The 24,187-nt window shown below is 39.8% G+C and overlaps 2 protein-coding genes across 3 annotated transcripts; one reads left to right on the forward strand and one right to left on the reverse strand.

Moving 5' to 3' along the window:
- Positions 1-9,147: 9,147 nt before the first annotated feature.
- Positions 9,148-16,173, reverse strand: asah1b (N-acylsphingosine amidohydrolase (acid ceramidase) 1b). The gene is made up of 14 exons (XM_027031842.3): positions 16,019-16,173; positions 15,745-15,791; positions 15,419-15,509; positions 15,036-15,122; positions 14,560-14,638; positions 14,204-14,278; positions 14,033-14,078; positions 13,327-13,465; positions 12,830-12,884; positions 12,072-12,153; positions 11,301-11,432; positions 10,715-10,838; positions 10,400-10,456; positions 9,148-10,291 (listed from the first exon to the last, which is right to left on the reverse strand). The coding sequence occupies exons 1-14, from the start codon at positions 16,136-16,138 to the stop codon at positions 10,202-10,204; spliced, it is 1,224 nt and encodes a 407-aa protein (XP_026887643.2). The 5' UTR covers positions 16,139-16,173; the 3' UTR covers positions 9,148-10,201.
- On the forward strand, positions 16,171-22,937 carry LOC113591365 (butyrophilin subfamily 2 member A2-like). 2 transcript variants are annotated; one of them, XM_081714232.1, is made up of 12 exons: positions 16,188-16,276; positions 16,667-17,088; positions 17,554-17,610; positions 17,804-18,148; positions 18,345-18,497; positions 18,602-18,727; positions 18,863-18,952; positions 19,051-19,095; positions 19,776-19,820; positions 21,842-21,877; positions 22,018-22,098; positions 22,183-22,937. In XM_081714232.1, the coding sequence occupies exons 3-12, from the start codon at positions 17,556-17,558 to the stop codon at positions 22,677-22,679; spliced, it is 1,473 nt and encodes a 490-aa protein (XP_081570358.1). In that variant the 5' UTR covers positions 16,188-16,276; positions 16,667-17,088; positions 17,554-17,555; the 3' UTR covers positions 22,680-22,937. The 2 variants fall into 2 exon arrangements, with proteins under 2 accessions (XP_081570357.1, XP_081570358.1); XM_081714231.1 differs by lacking the exon at positions 16,667-17,088 and having other exon boundaries at positions 16,171-16,276.
- The last annotated feature ends 1,250 nt before the right edge of the window (positions 22,938-24,187 follow it).

Raw genomic sequence — 24,187 nt, forward strand, 5'->3', positions numbered from 1 at the left:
GGTTGTCACAGCAGTCAAATCACCAATGCTCTGCACTTCTAGTGTTGCACCAACAATGCACTAGATAATCCTGGGATTACTGCTGCACAGAATGCCACCTGAAGCCCAAATCTGACATCCTGGGCTCCTGCAGGCAGAAAAGCACCTATTGTGGCTCCTAGCACTGTTGCGCTTCTGCCCGCATGCCCGTATCTCTGGCCCAGAGCTCCCGCAGCACCAAGAGCCACTCCGGCCGTTGCGGACGCTGCCAGCAGGGCCCCCAACGATGCCCCAGGGCCCAGCATGGGCGAGGCACTTGCTACTGCCCCCCGCATTGCAACTGAGGCAACCACGGCACCTGGGCAGACCTTCCCTGCACCACGGCGGGCAAAATGGAAGAAGAGCGCGGCACCGCAGGAAGCCTGGCACATGTGGAGACCTAGCACCATGACGAAGACGCGCTCCACCACTGTTAAAGTGGGTAGAGGAAGGGCATTTAGGGATATTAATGGGACCGGTCTGTCTTTGTCACGCAGGAGCCACCTGGCAGCGAGGACCGTGGCCGTCATAATACCATAATATCATAATATGTTTGCATATCTGTCGTATACTGAGAACTCATCCAGAAATGGAGTCAGCAGAGAACTGCTGAGGGGCATAACAGAAAGAATGTCCAGGAAAAGAACAGACTGTGTTAAGTTGTGCAGAGTCAAAGCAATCATCTTGCATACAAAGCATCCAAATAAGAAATAAAAAGTGTACAATAAATTATCTAACATGTTTACCTTTAACTTAAAAATTAAAAAAGATACCATCAGACCGGCAAGTATGTAACATAACACACACACAAAACCAAATTCCATGGAAAGGGGTACAAATATGGGTGCGGATCGTTCCCAAACGGCTCCGAGCGAAGCACCGGTCACTGTTAGTCCAAGCACGGCTACAGGTGCAGCTAGAAGCGCTGCCTTTTTTGATGCCTCACCCACCTCTTTCTGCTTGTTTTTCTGCTTTTGGACCAGCATATACACTTGGCATCCGCCCTCTACTCCAGCCAGCAATGACAAGACAACTACCAGCAGTCCAGCGCAGGTAAGATGCGAGATGAAGCGTGGGTTATTTGGGGACATCATTGCGAGTGTTGCTGGATTGCTCGTAGCATCTCTTAAGAAGCCAGCCATCTGAACCGCCATGCATCCCATACACCCACCTGCACAGATCCCTGCGACCAGACCAAGCAACAGGGCTTCCACCACTCGTTCAGGAACAGGAACAGGAACAGAATCAAACATTACAGCCCACACTCAGTCTGTAACATGCAATGAGATTACATAGATACACTTACCATTTGTGAAATATGAAAGAACTATGAAATCAGCTTGAGTCAATCACACAGAACTCACCCCAGACGTATGGTTTAAATTTGGTCTTCTCTCCGGATCTGTGAGGAAATACGTTTTCAGATGGAATGTGTGCTGGAAAACGTAGCTGCATGTTTGACATGTATGTTTCAACCACATTACAAACAAGTGTGGATTCTCAAATGTTCTTATCTTTAAAAGTAGAATGTGTGGGATTACATGAAGGATCCAGATGAAGGCTCAACAGTCAGTTTCATCGGCATTAGGAGCTTCACTGTATCTGTAAGGATGAAAGCAGTCATCAGTCTTCATAGACAACTCCATGCATCTTTTCAGCAGTGCCAAGCTCTCTGCTCTTGCTACCAATAAAACGTTCATGCTCAGACAAAAAGGGAGCAATTGCATTTTGCGTTATCATGTCCACTTCAGCCGAATTTTCATTTCATAAATGTTACATGCAGTTTTCATCTGAACGCAACGAGGCCAGTTAATCGAGGTCACGTTACACTGTACTTATTAATGAGCCTCAGATAAATATAGAGTTGACTAGAATCCTTAATGATAGATTCAAAAGAACAAAGAAAGTACTGGTTTCTTCTCAATAAAAGAAAAAAAGTTTTGCTTTTATAGCCAAAGTGTCTTACCTCCTTCTGGATTGCCCATGGCCATCGTCGGTGATGATTATCTTTACGTCAGAATGCTACGAAAAAAAGATGCTCACTCAAACTGGTGTGACTTCTGTTGTTCTCAACCACATATGCAAACATGACCAGCTGCAAACATGACCAGGTAAAAGGGCCCAATTACGAATTTCAATGTCAACATTCTTCAGAGGACATTTATGAATCCAGTGAGCCGCATTTATGAGTGAGAGGTGAAAACAGATGCTTTGTATTCACGCTGAACATTAGTACCTGTGGGAATGGTGGATGCAGTGGAATAATTTTAGCAACCATGCACATCCTGTACAAATGTGAACTGACTATGGGACGACAGTTACAAGGAGAAAGTATATTTTTATAAAGACCAGGCAATTCACAACAGTGTAAAGCAGCACGCATAACGTGAGCCAACACAGGAGAAGACCTGACCAGTCTTAACAGCTGATGTTCCGGTGTATATACTAGCTCTTACCTGCATGAAGGAAAAGAGTGGACTATGTGAGATCCTTCTGTGGGAGACGGAGATTGCTGGACACGTCCAGGGCACAATGAGGAATCATAGCTACAGAAGCTAAGCCCTCACCCTGGTGCTGAATTTCATGTCTGTCAGATTTATCTGTCAAGATTGGCTGGCTTCAGTCCAGGCATGGGTGGGTCACTGGATCCATACCAGTGAGATTACTCTCCCTCCCTTGCATTACTTGGAGCATAAAAAGTCACAGAAAAGAACATTAGTAAATTACCTGTTATTAAGACTGACTCAGGTTCTTGCTGTAATGATTATCCCCTACACTGTGTGGGAACGACCCACTGAGACGCTGCAAAGTATTTATGCAACAGTACTACCCTCTAGTGCTAGTGGACTGTTATACCAAAATAATGCTGCTTCAAAGGGGAAAAATATTTATTGCATAATTAGCTGTGAATTTTTCCTTTGTCAACCAGATGTTCACTAGAGGATGTTTTGTCTTCTGTACTATCAACAAAACAATGTTAAGGTATCTAAGCCATCAGAATGAGAAATACTGACCTATAAACTGGTAAAAACAGTCAATAGGATATTGTCATTAGTGCTAATGCTGTTGGCTAAATCAAGAAAGAAAATCATCAATATATCTTAAGTAAGGTGGTAGTTTAACTACCAAAGCTCTTGTGTGTGCATCAGTGAAGTTAGAAAGGGGCTCTGTCTGAGTCTAAAGATGCTACAAAAGGTCTATATGGTTAAGGTTTTGTATATATTTGGGTAGCATATAAATCACTGGTTGGGTAGAACTCTTATTAAACAGATATGTTTTTTTTCCTGAATCATTAGTCTCAGCTTTAAATGATCTGGTATGATCTCATTTGAGAGTTTGATCAAACCAAGTATCAGAAACTGGCAGATAAATACAACTCCCAACACACGTCAATATTCTTCTGAACCAGTATACAAAACGTATTAGTTTTTCACAATTACTAAAACACATTTCTTGAAACCTTCCACCCACAAAACTGTCAACACAAGACTCAAATATTCAAACCACATTCACAAAACCTTCAACTTTTCCTGCAAAATCAATCGCCTTAGCACAGCTTTACCTGTGCTCAAAACTGTGAACTCATCTTCAGATCATTTACAATGCCAGTCAAAATTAAAACACAGTTGAGCGTTCGTTACACACATCAGTGTTCAGGACATGTTGCTTCAGAAAACTTGGAATTTTTCCTGAAATGTCTAAAATATCATAAACATTTTGTTTTCTAAAAAAATACATAAATTTAAAATATATATATAGAAATATTAGGTAAACGAAAAGCACATTATAGCACACTGTAAATTTAACTGCAAAAATCAATGTGATTCATTTGGCCTCGACATGATGCCTGTGCTGCTGCCATATCAGGACACTTTGCAGAAAACTGACGTCGTGTCAAACTACAGCGTAGACAGGATGCTCTGCCCTGCTCCTGGTCCTGCTGTTCATACCCAAACAAGACGTCCTGCAGACCTCTCAGGAACATGAGAGGATGTCCACAAGGGCCTGCTGGCCAATCATGTTCCAGCATTTCTTCCTCCTCTTGGGCAGACTGAACGCAGCTTCATCCACAGCACTGTGTTCCTGGGATCTTTTCAGCTGAAATCCAGTTGAAACATTCTACATAGAAACCGATACAGTTTTGTAAATACTACAGAAAGACAGACTCATTCTGTAGAGTGCATGTACGCCTGATTTGCATTACATACGCATACATTACATTTACATATGCATGCATTACAATGCAATACAGTGTTGTCCTGTAAACAATCAGCACTGAATGCGTCTGTCTGAGTGCACAGCTACTTGCACATGCTGGAATCGTTGTTCTTTGACTCTCTCTGAAGGGATCTCTCTCTGTACACTTGCTACTTCTGTACCTTGTTGCATTGGAGGATGATGGTGGAAAGGCAGACACTGTTGATTCCTTTAAAATTTACATTGTCTTCAACAACTCAGTGCAGTATTGCATGCAGTCTCTTCAAAGTGTTTATACAATGACACTGCCATCTAGTGGTAGTGGACTGTTATACTAAATGGTACTTCAAAGGGGAAAAGTGTATTTATTGCATAATTAGTATTGCATTTTTCTTTTGTTGACCAGAAGTACACTAGAGATGTTTTTCTTCTCCACTATCAAGAAACAAGGGTAAAGGTCTTTAAGCCATCGGAATGAGGAATACTGGCATACAGATTGGCAACCTCAAGAGCAGCTAAAAGAATATTTGTCATCATCATGTTGGCTAATTGAAAAAAACCCCACCAATATCTCTTAAGAAAGATGGTTGTACCAAAAGCCTTGGATGTGCATCGATGAAGTTAGAAAGGGGTTCTTAGTAAATTTGGTTTTGGTAGGTCTGTGATGGTTATGTTTTCAGATCACTAATCTTCATCTTTAATGTAACTGTACCCATTCTCAGACCATTTTTACGCAATGTGTTTTAGTCTTTTAACTGGGGTGCTTTTCATTTTGTAATGCGCATTATGGCCTTACTAAGTGGCAAGTTGGGGCTGTACCACCATATGCTTGGAAAATTCATTTTATTGTTTATTGGAGATGGGGGAAGGTACAATCAGCAAAGTAAATAATGAAAGAAGTTATGTTAATTTCAGTATGGGGGGCAAAATCTCAACAGTAGCATCCTGACCGGTCCTGCATTGGGACCCTCGTTCTTAGGTGTCCTTCTCAGGTTTCGGGATCATACTGTTGCTATGAATGAGACATCAGAGCAATGTTTCACCAAATCTGCCTCTTTCCCCAAGACAAGCTATTACTGCGCTTCATTTGGAGGGATAAAATGGAGGAGGAACCAACGGTGTTCAAATGGCAGGTACTCCCGTTTGACACTCTTTGTAGTCCCTGTTGTGCACTTCAGTGTCATGTGAGACCGCATACGTAAGGCAATGAGGAGATTGTGCAGACAACAGAATGAGCATTTTATATAGACAACTGCTTCCAAAGTCTGACTCTGTAGAGTCAGCCAGGAACTTCATTGACTGACTTTGTTCAGATCAGGTAATTTCCCAAGTAGAAAGGGGGAGGACAAAATCTTGGTTGATGGCTCTATATATGTGTATATTTATTTTATTAAGGAAATTTTAGATAACTGGAAATGTTTAAAATGATAAGCCTTTATTTTGAACAATATGGTAAATATTAGGAACTTAATAATTTAAGTACCTGTAAATGGTCTGGTCCCAGGGGGCGAAGAGTCTATAAGGAGCGGGTTATAAGCAGAGGCATCTTTTTGTTCTTGTTATTTCTTGACTGAATTCTTGTTATTTCTTGGTAGTTTTCTTTGAAATGTAATTTCTTCTTTGTCTGCTTAAGGCATCATGCCCCTGTCACTGGACTTTTGGGAAAATAAATCCACATCATTTGCATAAATACCACCTGTCTTGCACTCTGTTAAACATCTCACTAGAGGATACAATCAGACAAAGCATCTCAGATCAGCAGATCGCATTCAGATTTAATCCACCTAACGCACCGCACACATTTCGGCACACACCAGAGTATTAACTCCTTTTCAGGCTGAGAGATCTCTCATGTTTTGTTAAACTTGAGAAAATGAGAGCTGCACTATAAGGCTCCACCTGTATATTTTATAAGATGTGGGATCCTCTTCTTGAGTATTTAAAATAAATCCTGTCTCCTTTTGCCACTTTATAATTCAGTTCTTTGTAATTTACTTGTTGCACTATGCCAGTTGTTTAGACCAACTGATTACTTAGAAGACTTTATGAGCATGAGCAGTGTTATATTATTATTCATATTTAATAGACAGGTGAGGCCGATCTACGGAGTCTGGGAGACAGCTTAGAGAACGTGGAAGTTTGGTTTTGTGTCCAAAAGTACTTTTTCTTGAGATATTGCCAAGCCTCTTTCTAATTTTCCAGTTGGAAGAATATTGTTATGCCATCCTAAATCAGGAACAACTGAAAATTAAAATAGATAAAATCTTAGTGTTTTAATAGTTTGCTAGCGTGCATTCAGTAGTCAACATGCAGAAAACATGATATCTATTTTTTTAAATAAAATGTGTGGTTAAATGGGATAGAGGAATACTGTAGTCCAGTGCAATTCCTTCTTCTTAATGTTATATGTCAACTGTTTGATGATCTACTGAGTGTGCACTGAAATGATATCCACCAGTATTTTTGTAAAAAAAAACTAGACGATCAATACTGATTCATTATCAGTCAGTGAGAGATAATCAATACTCAAGAAGAGTTCTAGAGCAGTGTGGTGAGAGGTTTCAGGTCTTTAACAATAACGACCTGAGCAACAGAGAGCAGGTCACTGAACTGTTGAAGAAGACAGACAACATGTTACAGCAGAACAAAGGAAGATGCTATACCAACAAACCGCGGGAAGATGCGCTCCGCTTATCATGGGGAGATTTCTGGGAGAAATACAAGATGCATTTTTTACATGCAGCTCTCATAGTTGGCACAGCTGTGGTTGGCACAGTAGGAGCCCCCCGTCATGGTTTGGAAGTGGCTGTAACAGGGTGAAGTAGTCAGCCTAATATATTGTCTGGAAGATTCTGTGGGCTCAAATGAGGTAGAGACGCAGTAGTAGTGGCACATAAACACGGATAATGTGGAGCATTTACTGGGAGTCTAATCACTTTCTGTTTGTCATTCATTGTGAGTGTCTGAGCAGATGTGTGTTTCTAACACTACAGCTAACCCACATGCTATTTTGTAGGCTTTGAATAATTTGAATAGGTGTTTGTGAATACTGGTTTCCCAAGTAACTGTGACATTTATGTTTGTTATTTTTGTGTATATATCATGTATAACAGCACTAGTACAAATAAACAGAATTGTGGGATGATAATAGTTAAAGATGATAATAGTTATAGCTGATAATAGTTAAACTGATAATAGTTAAAGCTGATCACAGCCCTAAAGTATAATACATGTAGGCCACTGAGCCAAAGAGGGAAATGATCTCTGTAATATCATATAACATCATACTTGTATCAAACGTGGTATATCGTTATGATTTTCCAGTTTGTTGTCATATGTTAGTGTATCCTCAGTTGGCTTGGAGTTTTAACTCAGAAACACACACTAGAGAAATGGCAAAACTCCACAAAAACACACAACAAACAGACAGTTTAAATAGGTATGTAGTAATTAGTCCCTATAGCCAATTTATGAATGTGATAATTAGTTCTAGAAACCAGTCAGTATTCCAGGGACAGTTGGTGTCCTCTAGTGGCGAGAGCTGGAAGTGTACTTACGCAGGGCTGACCTGATGTTCACCTTGTATTAAAATGTGTTTTTGATGATTGGGAGTAAGAGATAGGTAATTCTCAGGTCTTAGAATGTGAAGAGTTGTATTATAAACAGGATTGAGAGTATGTAGATATAATAGCTGGTGGTATTTAAACCAGAATGTTTCAGAATTAAGTGAAATATCCAAACCAGGTTCTCCTCATGTCAGGACATGCAATACTCCACTTATATTCTACAGCTGGGTGGAAATTGGACAAGGAAGATATAAACAGTTGTAGCTCTTCAAAACTGCACGTAGCAGTAACAAAAATGCCATCAACTTACCGCAGAAAAAAAAACAAACATAAAAATGTAATCAACTTATCTCAACACGCGCGTGTGTGTGTGTGTGTGTGTGTGTGTGTGAGTGTTTGCACAGCTGATGAAGGACCTCATTCCAAATGTCCTGTTGCTCTGGAAACCTTGTGTACTACATTACGCTATATCAAATATCATCTCACATAAAGATGAAAATAAGTGTACATTTAGCTCTTCAAAATGAACTACAGTGTTCAGGTCACGACCTTCTAGAGCAACACCAATTTTACTGTTGATCTTTTTGTAAGTCAATAGTGAAAATGTTAAGATATTAAGATATAAAGATAAGTTATAAAGTTGCGATTTTGATATATTTCAATCATAAAAACACCCCCAAAACTACAAACTCCATCATGTGATCTGCTATTATTCAAACCTTAACATTCATCATCACAAGAAATAGTGAATATAGTGAATAGTGAAAATAGTGATAGTTTTCAATTTTAAAATGTTTTAATATGTGTGATATAATCGCAAAAATCCCTGTTGGTAAACTCAAAGCTGATCTGTAGGTAGACAAGACACAATAGCAGACGCGGTATTTAAATACGCTTGTGATCACATTATATGGAGCCAATAGAAATGTATTATGTCAAATGTGAGCATCACTCAACAAATGACAGCTGATTCAGCCTGATGAACATGGACCCACCAACTAAATAATTAAGGGCTGTGCACTCTTCCCCTTCTAGGCTCAGGTCTAGGAGGAGCTGAAGCACATCCAAAACCTGGTCTGGACTCTCAAGACCGGGTTGGAAACCTTTATTCGTCTTGCCATCATGGCATGTGTTCTACCAGCACAGGAGGCAGTGGGAGCATTTGATCGTCTGGGTTTCACGTTCGTGGAACGCAAGTTCAGCTAGACGTACAGTGTAAGCGCATAAGCGCATGCAGGTGTAAGAAACACACAGAGGGTTTTATGCTTTGATAAGTATTGAAGCATCAGCCTCGTGACTCTACCCGCATCACGCAAGTCTACACAAACATCAAAACAAACTGCTGACATATTGTTTAAACGCAGTATTCTGTGGAGTGTCTTTCTTGTTTTATTTCCCAAAATCATGATTTCAAGCAATTGTTCCATTAGCATTCAATCAAATTAATCAGACAGTAGACATTTATAGCCGCTGTGATCAAACAGCAGCATTTTCATCAATTTGCCAATAGGTGGGGCATTGGAGCACTCAAACAGGCTCACCTGGCATTCCACTATTACTCCACAAACAACAGTTTTCTCCAGTGAGTATTAGGTTTAATCCAATGAGTTGCTTATACCCAGTCTCAGATCAGATGAATGATTTGTGGTTTTGTCCACTAGAGGGCGCAGATGCACAGTAGTTTGTATCTCTACCCTAACAGTCCATACCCTAACATTGCATGGTGACCACTCATGAAATATAGCTCAAAATAAGCAATATCTGTTCATGAAAATTCTCTTGTTTAAACTTTACTAATACAACCCGATTATATTTATCACATAACCACATATAAAATATAATCAGCAATTTTTCAGTAATTCTGCACAGCATTTTTAAATTTAAAAATCATTTTTTAAAAAATGGGAAACAATTACCTGTAAAAACTGTGCATTTTTGTTCTACATTTTTATTGTGGGTTTAATTATATTTGGATAGCAATCATTGTGGTTTTCACATTCAAATTGCAGCTCCCACCATCAAATATAATAATGTGTATACATGCGCGCGCACACACGCGCACGCACACGCACACGCGCACGCACACGCACACGCACACGCACACGCACACACAGGGAAAACAGAAGCCAATATGGCCTTTCAAAGCAAGCTTAAACAAGGTCACTGTTGACCTGCTGTGTAATTATTGTTATGGAAATGTCTGTTAACTGTTTATTTTGATTTTAGCGCTGTTCAGATCAAAGGTTTATAACAAAACAGTCACAGAGAGTGTTTTAAATTAACACATTTTCTGCCTCCAAATGGGGTCAGATGTGACCGCTTCAGAGAACAAGTCTAACCAGTGATGACCAGTGATGACTGAATGAGCATGCGTGTAGAGGAATGTTCCGAAGAAGCAGGAAGGCTGGAGGAGTGCTCTGTTACCATGGCATACAGGGGTTAGGGCAGTCACGGATAAAAGACTCCAACTTCCCACTAGCAACCTCCATGAGTGTTGTGTATGTAGTTAACTACACAGGAGAGACAAATAGAAATGGTATCGTTAGCAATGTATCAAAAATCAACATCAAAATTTGTCATGAAAATCTCGTTAAACAATTAGGTAAGGTAACACCCACTTTGTTCAGCACTGGCTTTGTGGAAAGGACGTCGTAGACAGTCTTCACGGATATATTCTGTAAGGGAAATCCAGAAACCGTGCCATTATCTGTCCAAAGCAGTCATGGGAAGAGTCCTGGAGCCTAAACCACTACTGCAGTCAGAGGCCAAATTATCTATAGTTGTGGTCCCCAGTAGCATTTCTGAACCGGCATGTGCTTTTTACATTTTATGTCCATTAAACCCAATCCATGTAAAACATCTGAGCTCTGGAAAGAAATGGTTTACTGACATGATGAAAAGTTTTCAAATTTTGAACAGGAAGAGATACGCACAGATTGTGTGGTCTGGTTCATGCATTTCATAGCAGGAGTTCTGCGGTCATCCAAGAATAGAGGTGGTTTCCAATGATCATAATTAGTCTCCAGCACATACCATCGTCCCTGCTGTATGTCGAGCCTAAAACACACACACGCACACACAGGTTAGCCTTAGTTTATGGATGTCTTTTGTAATATATACAGTCTTATAATTAAAATTCTATTAATATTTTAATATTATAATAATTCAAATTATGTTAATATTTAAATATTATAATTATTCAAATTATATTAATATATGTATGTATTACTGTATTATAGATTCTGTGTGCGCTGAAGAGTGTGTGTGTTTCTCACAGTAACAGACTGATGTCATGCATTCTGGATTTTTTAATTTTTTTTTTAAACATTTCCAGGACAACAATGGACTAGCAAAATGGTTATTGCTGTGTGTTTAGGATGATATATGTATATGTGTGTGTGTGTGTGTGTGTGTGTGTGTGTGTGTGTGTGTGTGTGCACGTGTGCACTCACTCTAGGGGGTGGATGCTCTTTATTCTGGATGATGTATGTGTGATTTGGGGTGTGTGTATGTACTCACTCTAGGGGGTGGATGCTCTGTGTTCTGGATCGGGTGATGATACATGCCTCGCCTGTCTGGTTCCCTCCCAGAATGAAGTAGGCAGGAGCCAAGAGCTTGGTGTCTGATAGCTGCTTCTTGGCTTCTGCATAGCTACAGGAATGCACGTACCTCATCATCATCATCCTCAATGCACACAGTCCAACACAATAATGACTGTGTGTGTTATTACCTTGTTTATATTGACCTGTTTTAGGTGTATAGTAACTGTACTAATGTAACCAAACAGTAAGTAGTGTAACATTTCTAAAGTTACACTGTTACAATAAGTTCTACTCTGTATCTGACAACATCAAGGAGCAATATTAGCACCAATGTTACTAGACCGGTACTCTATGTGGACAGGTCATTAGTAGACTGGTACTCTATGTGGACAAGTCATTAGTAGACTGGTACTCTATGTGGACAAGTCATTAGTAGACTGGTAGTCTGTGGATAGCTCATTAGTAGACTGGTACTCTATGTGAACAGGTCATTATTAGATTGGTAATCTGTGGGCAGGTCACTAGTAGACTGGTAATCTGTGGACAGGTCATTAATGGACTGGTACTCTATGTGGACTGGTTATGATTTTCTCTTAAATATATCTGAGAATCATAGTACCTGTGTCTGTAGAAATATTCCCATCTTAAGTGGTGGTAGCTTTGCTGTTAGAGAACTCAAATTGGCCATACATTCAAACCCTATCTGGCAACAGCTGCAGCTGTGCTACCCAGCCTCTGGAATCTTTACCTGGTGGCGTTCTCCAGGATGGAGCGCGTCAGGAAACTCATCCATATGCCATTCCTTTTCCCCAGGATCCACTCCAGAATGCCTGCAAAGACATCGCCATGGTGATGCCGTGGTGAGGCTATGCCAGCACACGTCAGCTCACCCACTCCACCTCACCCCATAAGCCTGTACCCTAGGTATTCACACAGTGTCACTGAACCAAAGGTGAATCACTGGGCCTCTCGCTCATTCTTCATACACCACACAGAATCACCAATATGAGAGTCGTATTAAGTGTAGCCAGATGAAGGAGTGAACTGGGTCTGGTTCTGTCTAAATGTAGCGAGAGTGAAGCTGATACACAGGCCAAGGGTCATGAGGTAGAATACAACCCACTGGATGTTCTTTTTCATTTTATTTGTGCTGTGTTCAGGGGTCTGTGTCAGAAAGCACTGTTAAAACAAAGGGAAGGTTGTGTTTGGATATTCTGTGAATGCATGTTTATGAATTTATGCTGCATTCATAACATCGTACATTACATACATTGTACTTATAAAAAAGTTTATTAAAAGCTTTGGGTAACATCTGGCCTTTGGTGAAAACCAGGCTACTCAGCACTGTACGCTTGATTATGGGTCCTGAAGTGTGGACTACGCTGAGAGTGGACACTTGATTATGGACCCTGAAGTGTGGACTACGTTGAGAGTGGACACTTGATTATGAACCCTGAAGTGTGCACTAAGCTGAGAGTGAACGCTTCATTCTGGATGCACACTCACCAATGTAGCCTCCATCCAAAGTGAATCGCTCATTCATCGTGAGGGTGAACATTTGCTTCAGAGGGAAACAGACAGAGTGGAACAAAGAAAAAAGGAGAGACAGAGGGAGGGAAGGTGAGATGGTAGGAGAAAGAGACAGAGAGTTCACAAGTCATTAATAGTCTCATGACATGATGATGTGATTAGTGACAAAAACAGCTTTCAGTGTTATTTCCTTAAAAATCAACAGCAGAAGTGAAAGACGCCTCTAAGCACATGCTAAGCCCGTGTTATGGACAAGCTGTGTCACTGACATGCATCCCCAACAGTTTCTTTGCTTTCAACGACACACACAAAAGCAACTTCAGTGCCAATAGGTCCCCCTGGTGGAGAATCTTCAGCTTGCTAAACATCAGCATGCAAGTAAAACCTGAAATGCTGCATCGCAAGTAAACGGGCAGGGTTGAAATATGACTCAATTATCATCAATGGTGCCATTATGACCACTCTTATCTTACAGGTCTGAGGCCAGTCAGCATGCCCACATAGCCAGCGAAGTTGGTGGACTTGAAGACAGTGCGGTTGTTCCGTCTGAAGTCAACATTCACCACAAGAGGCTTCAGCTTCTCTGTCATCACCCATGATTTGTTCTTCCAGCTGCAGGCACACACAAACACACACACACACACACACACACACACACACACACACACACATATACACACACATACACACACATATACACACACAAACACACACACACAAACAACCACACACAAACAACCACACACACGCACACACACACAAACACACACACAAACAACCACACACACACACACACACAAACAACCACACACACACACACAAACAACCACACACACACACACACACACACACACACACACACACACACACACACAAACATTAAAGACAACGCTCATTAGATTTTTTGTACTGCTATATACTATTTGCAAAATGCAGAGACACAGACACACGCACACTGACAAAAAATGAAAGAAAAAAAAAAATACAACCATAAATTTGAAAACACAATTTTTCTTCACTCTATTCAGTTACATTCAGTGAGTTTATTATTCTGTCCTCAGCAGATGCAACTGCATGTGTGTGTGTGTGTGTGTGTGTGTGTGTGCAGATGATTTCATTAACATTTACCACCCCCCCCAAAATGTCCTCCAAAGAAACGGGGCTTATTGCTGAACTGACCCCATGAAGAGACCGAAGTCCAGATTTCTGGCATGGATGAGGTTTCCTGCAAAAAAAACATAGTGTGTAGCTCAGTGTGGAACTGGAGCAGGAGTGGAGCATTTACCACCACGCTGGAACGGAGACATGTTGAGGGCCCTGTGCGTGTGGGTCAGCTGACAGTTCGCTTACCGGCAGGGTCCTCTGCGACCAGCGAGGTACACACAGTGAAAACCTCATAGAAAATGTTGAAAAGGATGACCTCACCTTTGAAAGACAAAGAGGTAAAGACAGGCAATGAATAATAAGACAAGTTGCTGATGCAAAATTAAATGTGTAAACAAAAAGTCATTACGCAGTAAAGATTCTAAGGGCCTGTGTGACTGACATTTTAGCGCTCCTATTCACTACACAGGAATGAGGCCTTCATCCTGTCTTCCACAGGGCTTTGGAAAAATGCAAGAGATACTGTAGTCCTTCATCTACTACACCACAACTGCTCACTCAAAAGAGTAAATAACGAAACAAAATCATGTTGAATTTCTCACCTAAGGGGACACCAGAAGTTGCTGCAACGCCTTTAATCTCCTCATTGAAAGGATACGGGAGGGTATCAACCATCAACGGCTAGGAATCAAACGTATCACATGGTGAATCAATACTTGGCTGTTAAGAACATTTAACCAAGTCACTATAAAAAGAAGTACTACATTCAAAATTACAAGGGAAATAATTGCTGGGCACATGCCAATATGAATAACAGTGCCTATTCACTGCCTTGTTGTATTTAGACAATTTAGGAAGGAATCTAATATTTCTATAATAAATATTGAAGAAAAAATGAAAGCCATTACATAACTTTTAAAGATGACAGTGCAGTCCTGCTAAATGGATTCTACCAAGTGAAAACTGTTAAGGGGGGCAAGTGATATGTTAATTTTACTGAAATAAACAAGGCCTAGTACAAAATGTTTCTGTGTGTGTGTGTGTGTGTGTGTGTGTGTGTGTGTGTGTGCACACTCACTAAATCTCTGTCCACAAGATCAGTGAGTTTCCCGCTAGGGACGAAGGCGTCTGCTAGGTCTTTGATTGCCTGGATCATGGCCTCCATCTATATTTAAAAAAAACCAAACAGATTCAAGGCCACATTTACTTATCCCAGTGAAGGCACTGGGTCAAACCCCTGTGTTTGGAGCAACAACATTTACAATTTTGAACTCTTATTTTAAAAAGTTAAATCCAGGCTGACATACTTAGCTGGATATAGACCCTTTAAATGTGTACAATAACGGAGAGTGTTTTCACATGAAACCCCGTGAGAGTCTCCTCGCTAGTCCAGCATGCATTAGGGTTTATGCAGTGAGAGGAGAGAAGGGGTGAGGTCACCCAGGGCAAAGGTCAGCTCACGTTATTCTTTTTGTCCGTGATAACGTCTGTCCATCTTTTGCTAGGGGGCAGATCGAGATCCACAGTGTACCAAGGCACTTCGCCTTTAAACCTAAAGAAACAGATGATGTTTCATGTGTATTAAAGTCAAGACCGTAAAGGATGACGGGCGTGCTTAGTCACGCGCTAGGGAGGCGCAAACTAAGGGCAGCTAAATATGAATGACAATTAGAAACCCAACGTCCCAATCGATCATTATCTACTTAACAGGACTGCTTCTTTACTTGCGTTAGCCACGAATATCATGTATGAAAGCATATAAAACGGTAACAACAAAAAATACGCACGTTGGTCCTTCGGGTGGATACATGCCCGTGCGACAATCTTCGGTGTACTGTCAAATAAAAACAGCCAGTCCGTACTTAGTTAACACCAGAAAGGGATAGTTTATCAGTGGAGATTTCCTCTCTAACGTTTCTAATTTATCACACAATTTTTAACCAACAGCTCTCCCTAAAGCTTAAATCACTGTACTGTGTTGACGTTTGCTCCATTGGTGGGATCAACTCACCGTAATTACGGAAACACGCGTCTATCACAAATAGCGTAAATACGACTTACCGGAGGCACATACTGCGCTGTCACGTAGGTAAAAACTAATAAACAATAACAAAAAACTCCGCGGGTCATGACTACAGATCTGACAGGACTCCAACGTCTCATGGCTTTCTCCGCGGACATAAACACGGAAGTTTGCGGTATTCCTCGTGACAATGGATCAAACCATTTCAAACCGGAGGGTGTTGCAACCTGATTATAATACAAAACAAAAGCCAAGCAAGCGGCGGAAGGTAGACGAATACCCAAACAAGTCCGCGAGTGAGTAGTGTAGTATTTACACTGGTTATTACACATTTTAATAATTAGCTACAACAGTGGATTTATTTGATTTTTAATCAGAATTTAATAGTGTGCATGAATAATGGATACACTCGTTTTGTACACTGTCTACTGTGTGAATCGGACACAAAAACTGTCATATTTGACTCTTAACTCTAAAAAATCTAAATGTAATTATTTCATTAATTAAAAAAAGATTAATCAATTTTCTGATATTATAATTGATATTACAGAGCTCTTTCTCTCTCTCTCTCTCTCTCTCTCTCTCTCTCTCTCTCTCTCTCTCTCTCTCTCTCTCTCTGTGTGTGTGTGTGTGTGTGTGTGTGTGTGTGTGTGTGTGTGTGTGTGTGTGTGTGCATGTGCGCAAAGGTTCAAAGTCACCAACAGTCAAAAGAATGAAATTAATAATCATTTACAGTATATGGGCTTTCACCTATGATATTTTTTACTGCCACTCAGTAAAACACACGGGCTCATAGTTTCCTTGTGTTTTGCCAAACATCAACTAACAGAATTTTTTTTATTTTTCTTATTTGAAGTACTTGTAAATGTATTTTGTACATGTGGAATATGAATCAAATGTAAATGTAAATGCAGTCAATGAGACTGGTGACAGTTGCAGATGAGAAGGGCATAGAACATGCGTATATCCATCGTAGCAAAGAGAAGTCAGTGCATATGGGTTTCTTATCTGCTCCTACTGACTGTCTGATAAAGTCGAAACTCATCCCCTGAGCAGAGTGCAGTAGGAAGAGAAACAAACAGGACAAGAGCAGCTTTCTATCTGCCAGGTAGGATCGCAAAGTTAATAAACAGAAAAACAGAAAGAAATGAACTATGTAGTCTCAAATCCAGGAAAAAACTGTAACATGCAACATTATGTAACTGTGTAGCTGTTACCCAAATAACGGAGGTGGAGCATTTTATATAAAATATAGTCATATCGTCACTTTGCTACATCTATGATTTATCATTACCACAAAAACGTTCTAAATGTTTTTCTGATATATTGTATAATTTATAATGGATTTGTTATTATTGTTATTAGTTTATTTGAATTTGAATCAGTGACAACTATTGTCTTTTGGGCATGGTTTTTACCCATGAAGCTCAATTTCACTGTCCCACATAAACAGTTCTGATATACAAGTCTATCTGATAACCATAACGGGTCACACGGACATTTCGAATGGGTGGCTAACTGAACTGAATATCACTTTTTTAGTATTTTATGATTTTTGTTTTATGTCTTATAGCTATGCTACTGATAAGCATTGCATTTGTCCTGACTTGCTCTCTCTTTACCTCAGCAGGTAAATACAGCACAACTTTATATATATATATATTCCATAACATCTTTAATTAATTCAATTAAATGAATTAATGAGCAATCACAATTGCTGTGACTTCATGTGTCCCCCCTCTCTCTCCCTCTCGCTCTTCTTCTTCTTCTCTCTCTCTCTCTCTCTCTCTCTCTCTCTCTCTCTCTCTCTCTCTCTCTCTCAGAGTTCTCTGTATCTGTTCCTGCTCCTTCAGTTTCTGCACAGATGGGAATGTCGATTGTCCTGCCTTGCAAAGTTTCTCTCTCTTTAAATGATAAATTATTTGAAGTTCGGTGGTACAAGAATGATGCTTATGATAGTCCAGTTCTGCTCTACAAGGATCTGGAGGTCCAGGAGAACGTTGGAGCTTCTCAGTACAAGAACAGAGTGTCTCTGGTAGGAGAACTGGAGAAGGGGAACATCTCTCTCAAACTGGATAACCTCACACTCGCAGACAGAGGGGAATATGTCTGCTTGGTTAAGAGTTTTGAATGGTATGACAAGGCTAGTATGACTTTGAATATTATAGGTAAGAAATTTTAAGTTTGGCTTCATTCCAAATAATTTACATATTCATTTAGTTTTGTTTCATGGCAAATTTCTGGAAACATCTCATTTTAAACAATATATTCAATTTATATTATATTATATTATATTATATTATTATTCAATGTGAAATCATGACCACCCCCTCCCCCACCCTTATCCTCGATTCTTTTCTGTAGTGATTGGATCTCATCCTCTCATCTCATTGGCTGATGCTGTAGATCAGGTGAATGTTACCTGTGTGTCAGATGGATGGTCACCAAAGCCGAGCCTCACATGGAGAGACAAAGGAGGAAGTGAACTCACAAACAGCCATAGCCGCTACAAACGTGGTACTATGTAAAAGATATCTACTGCATGGAAATTGTGCTTCTAACCAACATGAATGCTGGATACCATAATTTCTCTCCGCTCCTTCTCTTTCTGTGTGTACTAGACTCGGAGGGGCTGGTGAGTGTAATGTCCTGGGTTCTTCTCTCTCCTTCTGGGTCAGACTGGATCTCCTGTTCTGTGGGTTTATCTGATCAGGAGATGAGAGAGAGCAGAGTGCTACCACTCAAAGGTAAAACAGATGCTACATCAAAATCTAGTTTTAGCACTATTGGTTACAAATGGGGTAATACCAAATCCCAAGATCACCATAAAGTGGTTCATTAAGTTTAATTTTCAACACTAATCCATGTTGGTATGTCTGTAGGGTTCTGGAGAGAGGCGTTCATTTCAGCTCTGTTTCTTTCTTTAATTGTCATCATTACTCTCACTGTTCTTCTTCTCTTAGTAAGACAAGGTACTGAAAAGAACAGAAAATCATTCCTTGATACTGAATTGCTGCACATAAGGCCCAAAACTCCATGGCAATAATACCATCATTATTTTTCTAAATAGGTTTACTACCACACTGCTCATCTCGGAAAAATGCAAAATTGGCAGGTAAAACTGATCATTTTCTAGCATTCTGCCCAGTGACATCTGCATTATGATATTACTGGTTTGTTGAGATAAAATGTACTTGTGATGCAAACAGTGCTAAAAAAGTCCCAATGACTTGTTATCAAACTACAATGTGTTGTTATCATACTACAACGCGTTGCTATTAAACTACAATGCTTTGAGAACTCTGTTGTATATTGGCATCTCACTGTGTCCAATGACTTAATATATTTAATAGAAAACATACAGTTAGTGTTTATTTACATTTTTAAAAATGTTGACATACCATGATTTCCATTGCTCAGTGGTAATTCCTCTAGTCCAGTCTAACTGCCACTAGAAATATGATAATGTTAATTAGAATACTGCAGCTGTTCAGTCGTCTCACTGAGAGAAAGACTCAGAGAATCTCACAGACATAAAGGCTCGGAGAATCTCACTGACAGAAAGGCTCGGAGAATCTCACTGAGAGAAAGGCTCAGAGAATCTCACTGAGATAAAGTTCTATAATATGACACTTTTGAAGTGTGCTTTATAAGTGACATACATGAAGAATACCAGTGTCTTAGAGAGAATATTATGTAGCCCCTCGATTCCACATTAAATTATAAGTCAGAAATGTTGTCACACATGTTACAGTGATAAATGAATGATATTTATTTTTCATTTGTGTCATTCAGTCAGCTCTCAGGAACCCACACCAGACGAAACAGTCCCGCTTGCAGGTAACCTGTGTGGACTGGTTGGTTTAGGATTTGTTAAGCTTTTCACTTTCACTCTGCTACATTTCAAAGTAAAATATCTTCCTTTTCACTCCAATTCAATGTGTATATATGCGACAGGGTTGCCTAAAATGTCTAAGAAAATATATAACGCACTTTCAAACTGAAGCCCACCAGTCATAAAACAGCACAGTTTTTAACTGGCTGATTCATTTGACCAATTGCACCAGTACAGAAGCTGGAAAGCTAGAAACAGGTATAACTTTTGCATTAGAAAAACAGAAGGGTGTATGTAACAGGATAGCGGGGGGAGATCAAACAAAGGCCATGCCAATAATGGAGATTTATTTTCCCCCAAAAGTCCAATGGCAGGGGCATGATGCCATAAGCAGACAACAATTAAATTAAAAAAAAACCCAAAGAAAAAAAAAAAATTCAGTCATCAACGCCAACAGAGAATTAAACCCAAATAAGGAAACTTAGTGTGTTTCCAATTATGGCATTCAATCAACGCGTCTCTCCATTGCTTTTCAAGGCCACTCCTTATATTTAATCTTCACCCCTTAGACTGAACCATTCTAGATATATAAATTATTAAATTCGTAATATTTCTCCCCTATGGTTCAAAATAAAGGCTATAATTTAAAACACTTGCCCATTATCCAAAATTCTCTTATTAAAATAAATATACCCATATCCAAACACAGAGCCATTAATCCCAATTTTATCCTCCCCTTTCTACTTACCTGCTCCAGTAATGTGAACCAAAGACTACAACTCGCCCTCAATTCTGGGCACAACTCTTTTAACTCGTCACCCTTACAACCGCTGAACAAAACAAGTAGGTATATGCCTTGAACCCAAACTCCCATTACCTTATTACAATAAATATACCCATAGCTACACATATACATTAACTTTAGTAGTTATCTACAGTCAGTTGGCCAGCTTGAACAATGTAAGACAATTACTATTATTATTTTACAGAACTCCAGCAAACGGCAAGTTTGTTCCCTCTAATAGTAGGGTAATTAGAATAAAAGTCTTTCAGCCCTGTGTATTGTCCATGTTATCCCTCTAATATTTGGCTCTCCTGTTTATCCACATGGAACGGGCTAGAGTCCCGTTACAGTGTAACATGTTAGTGTCTGGGGATGTTAGGGCACTGCAGAACCCTTAGTCTGATCTCACTCATATGTTTCAAATATTTGAACAGAATAAGTTATCCTTTAATTTTCAAGGTATCCTCAATTCAGATTGATCAAAATAATAATCAAATACAATAATTAAAATTGTTCACTAATATATGTGAGATTTATTACAGGCAAATCCATAATAACAATCCCTAGGACAGTCAAGGGTGAAAGAACCAAGAAAAACAGAACCGGAATGCTTGACAAACGTGAAAAACAAAACATGAAAGCAAATACATAGACAGGCAAGATACTAATAGGTTACAAGGCAGAATACTGAACAAAATACAGAAAACAAGGAATACATACACAGGCACAGTACATGGACAGCTTATCAAACAATAACCAGCAGCAAAGGAACAAACAGGGCTCAGATAGTCAGACTAACAAAGGCAAACTAGGAAAAGGTGAAGCGCAGCAATGAACAGTGGTTACGCTTATTATATATATATGCATACTGCATGCGTGCCACCTCATTATCCCTTCATGAGCTAGATCGGTGTGACGACAAAGCTGCAACAGGTAGAGATGAACACTAACAAAGTTATTTACAAAACACGGAGCAAGCAGCTAGCCAGTCAATGTTGGGTTCACACACTGCTAAGTGTGCGGATTTAGTAGGTGCAGAGATTTGCTGGCTGGCTGTTACAGATGGATTTGCCAAGGCAAGAAACCTTAAAATCTGCTGGGCAGAGATGCGCAAGACGAGTTAAAAATTCCTGCTTTAAGAATCAGATATTTCTTCATTTCTATCCCATATAATGATATTTGGTAGAAAAGATTTTAAATGAATATTATGCTTTCATTGATCTAACATTGCCATTATTAAAGTTCCAGAGAAGAGCACAGAGAAGATGGTTGCCTCTGGTGAGCTGGTCTCATTGTTTATGGCTAGTGGGAAAGGTTTTCATATTAGTGTACAACTTAAAACAAGGAAGCAAAGCAGCCTGCTTTATAACTAGTATGTCTGAAAGAGAACCGTGTCTGATATGGTGATATACTTGCAGGTCTGATGTCGCAGTCATCTGCACCTCCGGTGTCTAATGAAGAAATAATACGCAAGTGGAAAAAGTTAAAAAAATCTAAAGGTAAACAATCTCACTCTGAGTTTTCATTCCATTATGTATTTCAGTCCAGTCTGTTCATTTTAATGACTTTTTTTTATTTGACAGTGAATCTCACTCTTGATCCGGAAACTCTTCAGAAACCTCTGATCGTGACGAGGGATAGGAATGGTGTTTACCGTGGACAGCTGACCAAGGAGGGACTGGGGCTCACTTTTCCTCATGTTCTGGGTAAAGAAGAGCTCTCATCAGGACAGCAGTACTGGGAAGTAACAGTGGATAAAAATGCAAAGTGTAAAAGATCATGGCGTGTGGGCGTGACTCAAAAACCCGCCTCTGAAGGTGTGATCAGAGCTCTCTGTTACGAAGAGCGTTATGGCATATATGCCAGTACTGACCGTCACACTCTAATACCTAATGAAGGTCACTGTACCATGCTCGGGATGCTTCTAGACTTCAAAGATCACACTCTGTCCTTCTATAATATAGACAAACAATCTCATCTCTACACTTTCACAATGAATAATACAAATAATATTAAATATTTTGCTCTAGTCAGCCCAGGAATTAAAGATCAGTACCCTGTATATTTGAATAAAAAGTGATGTGAATTTATTTTCTTACAATTTTTTAAGATGTTCTATTAAGAATAAATAGTCCTGTTTTTCCTGTTTGTCTGCTACCACTGGTATACGTGTTCTGTGACTGGCCCAGTCAGTGTGCAGAAGTCTGCCTAGTTACAGTCATAAAGAAGAGTCTGTAAGAAAAGGCTTCTTGTGGTCACTTGTTTTGTCAATGTTGTTTATTTTAAGTGAGCATCATAATTTGACACAACAACCAAGACTCTATAAAATAAAAATAAATGTCAATCAAATTGGTACATTTCTACTCATTTCCTAACTCATTCCTGTCACGGAACGCTCGCCTCCCTCGAATCACGTGGTTGGGCCAGCCACGTGTAGTGGGAGGATCTGTTTGTGGCCACACCTGCAAACACCTGCACCTTGTTTGTTTGTATGTATTGAAACCAGTGTCGAAGTGTGCAGAGTGTTGGTCACTGCAGCTGTAATGTAGTAAATGGTTTGATGTAATGTTCTCTTTGTCAATATTAACCGTATTAGTGTTTACTGTCTATGCTTAATGTTAACAGCTTTTTGTTTGTATTAATCGTGTGTAATTCTTGTGAGTGCCGTTAGTGTTTTATGTTAAATGTATGTCCCAGACGTTGGAGTCTGCGGATCCTGCCCCTTGCCCTGTGGCACTCGGGCCACCTCGCGTTACAATTCCCTAAACACTCATATCCTAACTTATTACCTACACACTCATTTCCTAAACACTCATTCCCTAAATACTCATGTCCTAAACACTTACTCTCATTCTCATTGCCAGGATTTTACAGAGGCTTCACCTCATTGTTGATGCCTCTACAAGTGAGACCATTTGATAATGTAATAAAACAGTAATACAATAAACCATCAGTGCACATAAATATTAATACAGTAAAAAAGAAAAAAGAAATAATGCTTTTTTAAGTCAAAATGTTTTGGTATTATGTGATATGTCTTGAAGAACTCAGGTTTAAGTCCAAAACTTCCCTTTGAGGTTTGACTTGGAAAAAAACTCTTTCAGCATGAAACACAATTAACATCTACATCTGTCTACTTACAGATCAGGAAGAACCCAGTCTCAACCACAGTCTCGCCCACAGTCTTACCAACAGTCTCACCCACAATCTCAACCACAGTCTCACCCACAATCTCAACCACAGTCTCAACCACAGTCTCAACCACAGTCTCGCCCACAGTCTTACCAACAGTCTCACCCACAATCTCAACCACAGTCTCACCCACAATCTCAACCACAGTCTCAACCACAGTCTCAACCACAGTCTCAACCACAGTCTCAGTCACGATATGCTGGTATCCAGTATGAGGATAAACATAGTCACATTATTACAAGTCTACAAATAGTTTACATAAAGCAGGTGTTACTGTGTAAGAGTATAATGAACCTAGGGGCCAAGAACCGATACTTCAGTACCAAGTCGATACCAAAATTACGAAAATGTGTCAGTACTTGTTTTGCATGGCACCTAGGATACCCAAAATACCGC

The sequence above is a fragment of the Electrophorus electricus genome, chromosome 5 (assembly GCF_041902795.1).
Source record: "Electrophorus electricus isolate QZ-2024a chromosome 5, ASM4190279v1, whole genome shotgun sequence".
NCBI lineage: Eukaryota > Metazoa > Chordata > Actinopteri > Gymnotiformes > Gymnotidae > Electrophorus > Electrophorus electricus.

Coding starts and splice junctions, on each gene's coding strand:
- asah1b (XM_027031842.3), bottom strand. CDS start 16,138: ATGTCCGCGGAGAAAGCCATGAGACGTTGGAGTCCTGTCAGATCTGTA. Junction 14,079..14,203: donor GGTCGCAGAGGACCCTGCCG/GTAAGCGAACTG, acceptor TTTTTTTTGCAG/GAAACCTCATCCATGCCAGA. Junction 13,466..14,032: donor GACTTCGGTCTCTTCATGGG/GTCAGTTCAGCA, acceptor GTGTGCCTGCAG/CTGGAAGAACAAATCATGGG.
- LOC113591365 (XM_081714231.1), top strand. CDS start 16,171: ATGGATCAAACCATTTCAAACCGGAGGGTGTTGCAACCTGATTATAAT. Junction 18,149..18,344: donor TATGACTTTGAATATTATAG/GTAAGAAATTTT, acceptor TCTTTTCTGTAG/TGATTGGATCTCATCCTCTC. Junction 18,953..19,050: donor TCTTCTCTTAGTAAGACAAG/GTACTGAAAAGA, acceptor TTTTCTAAATAG/GTTTACTACCACACTGCTCA.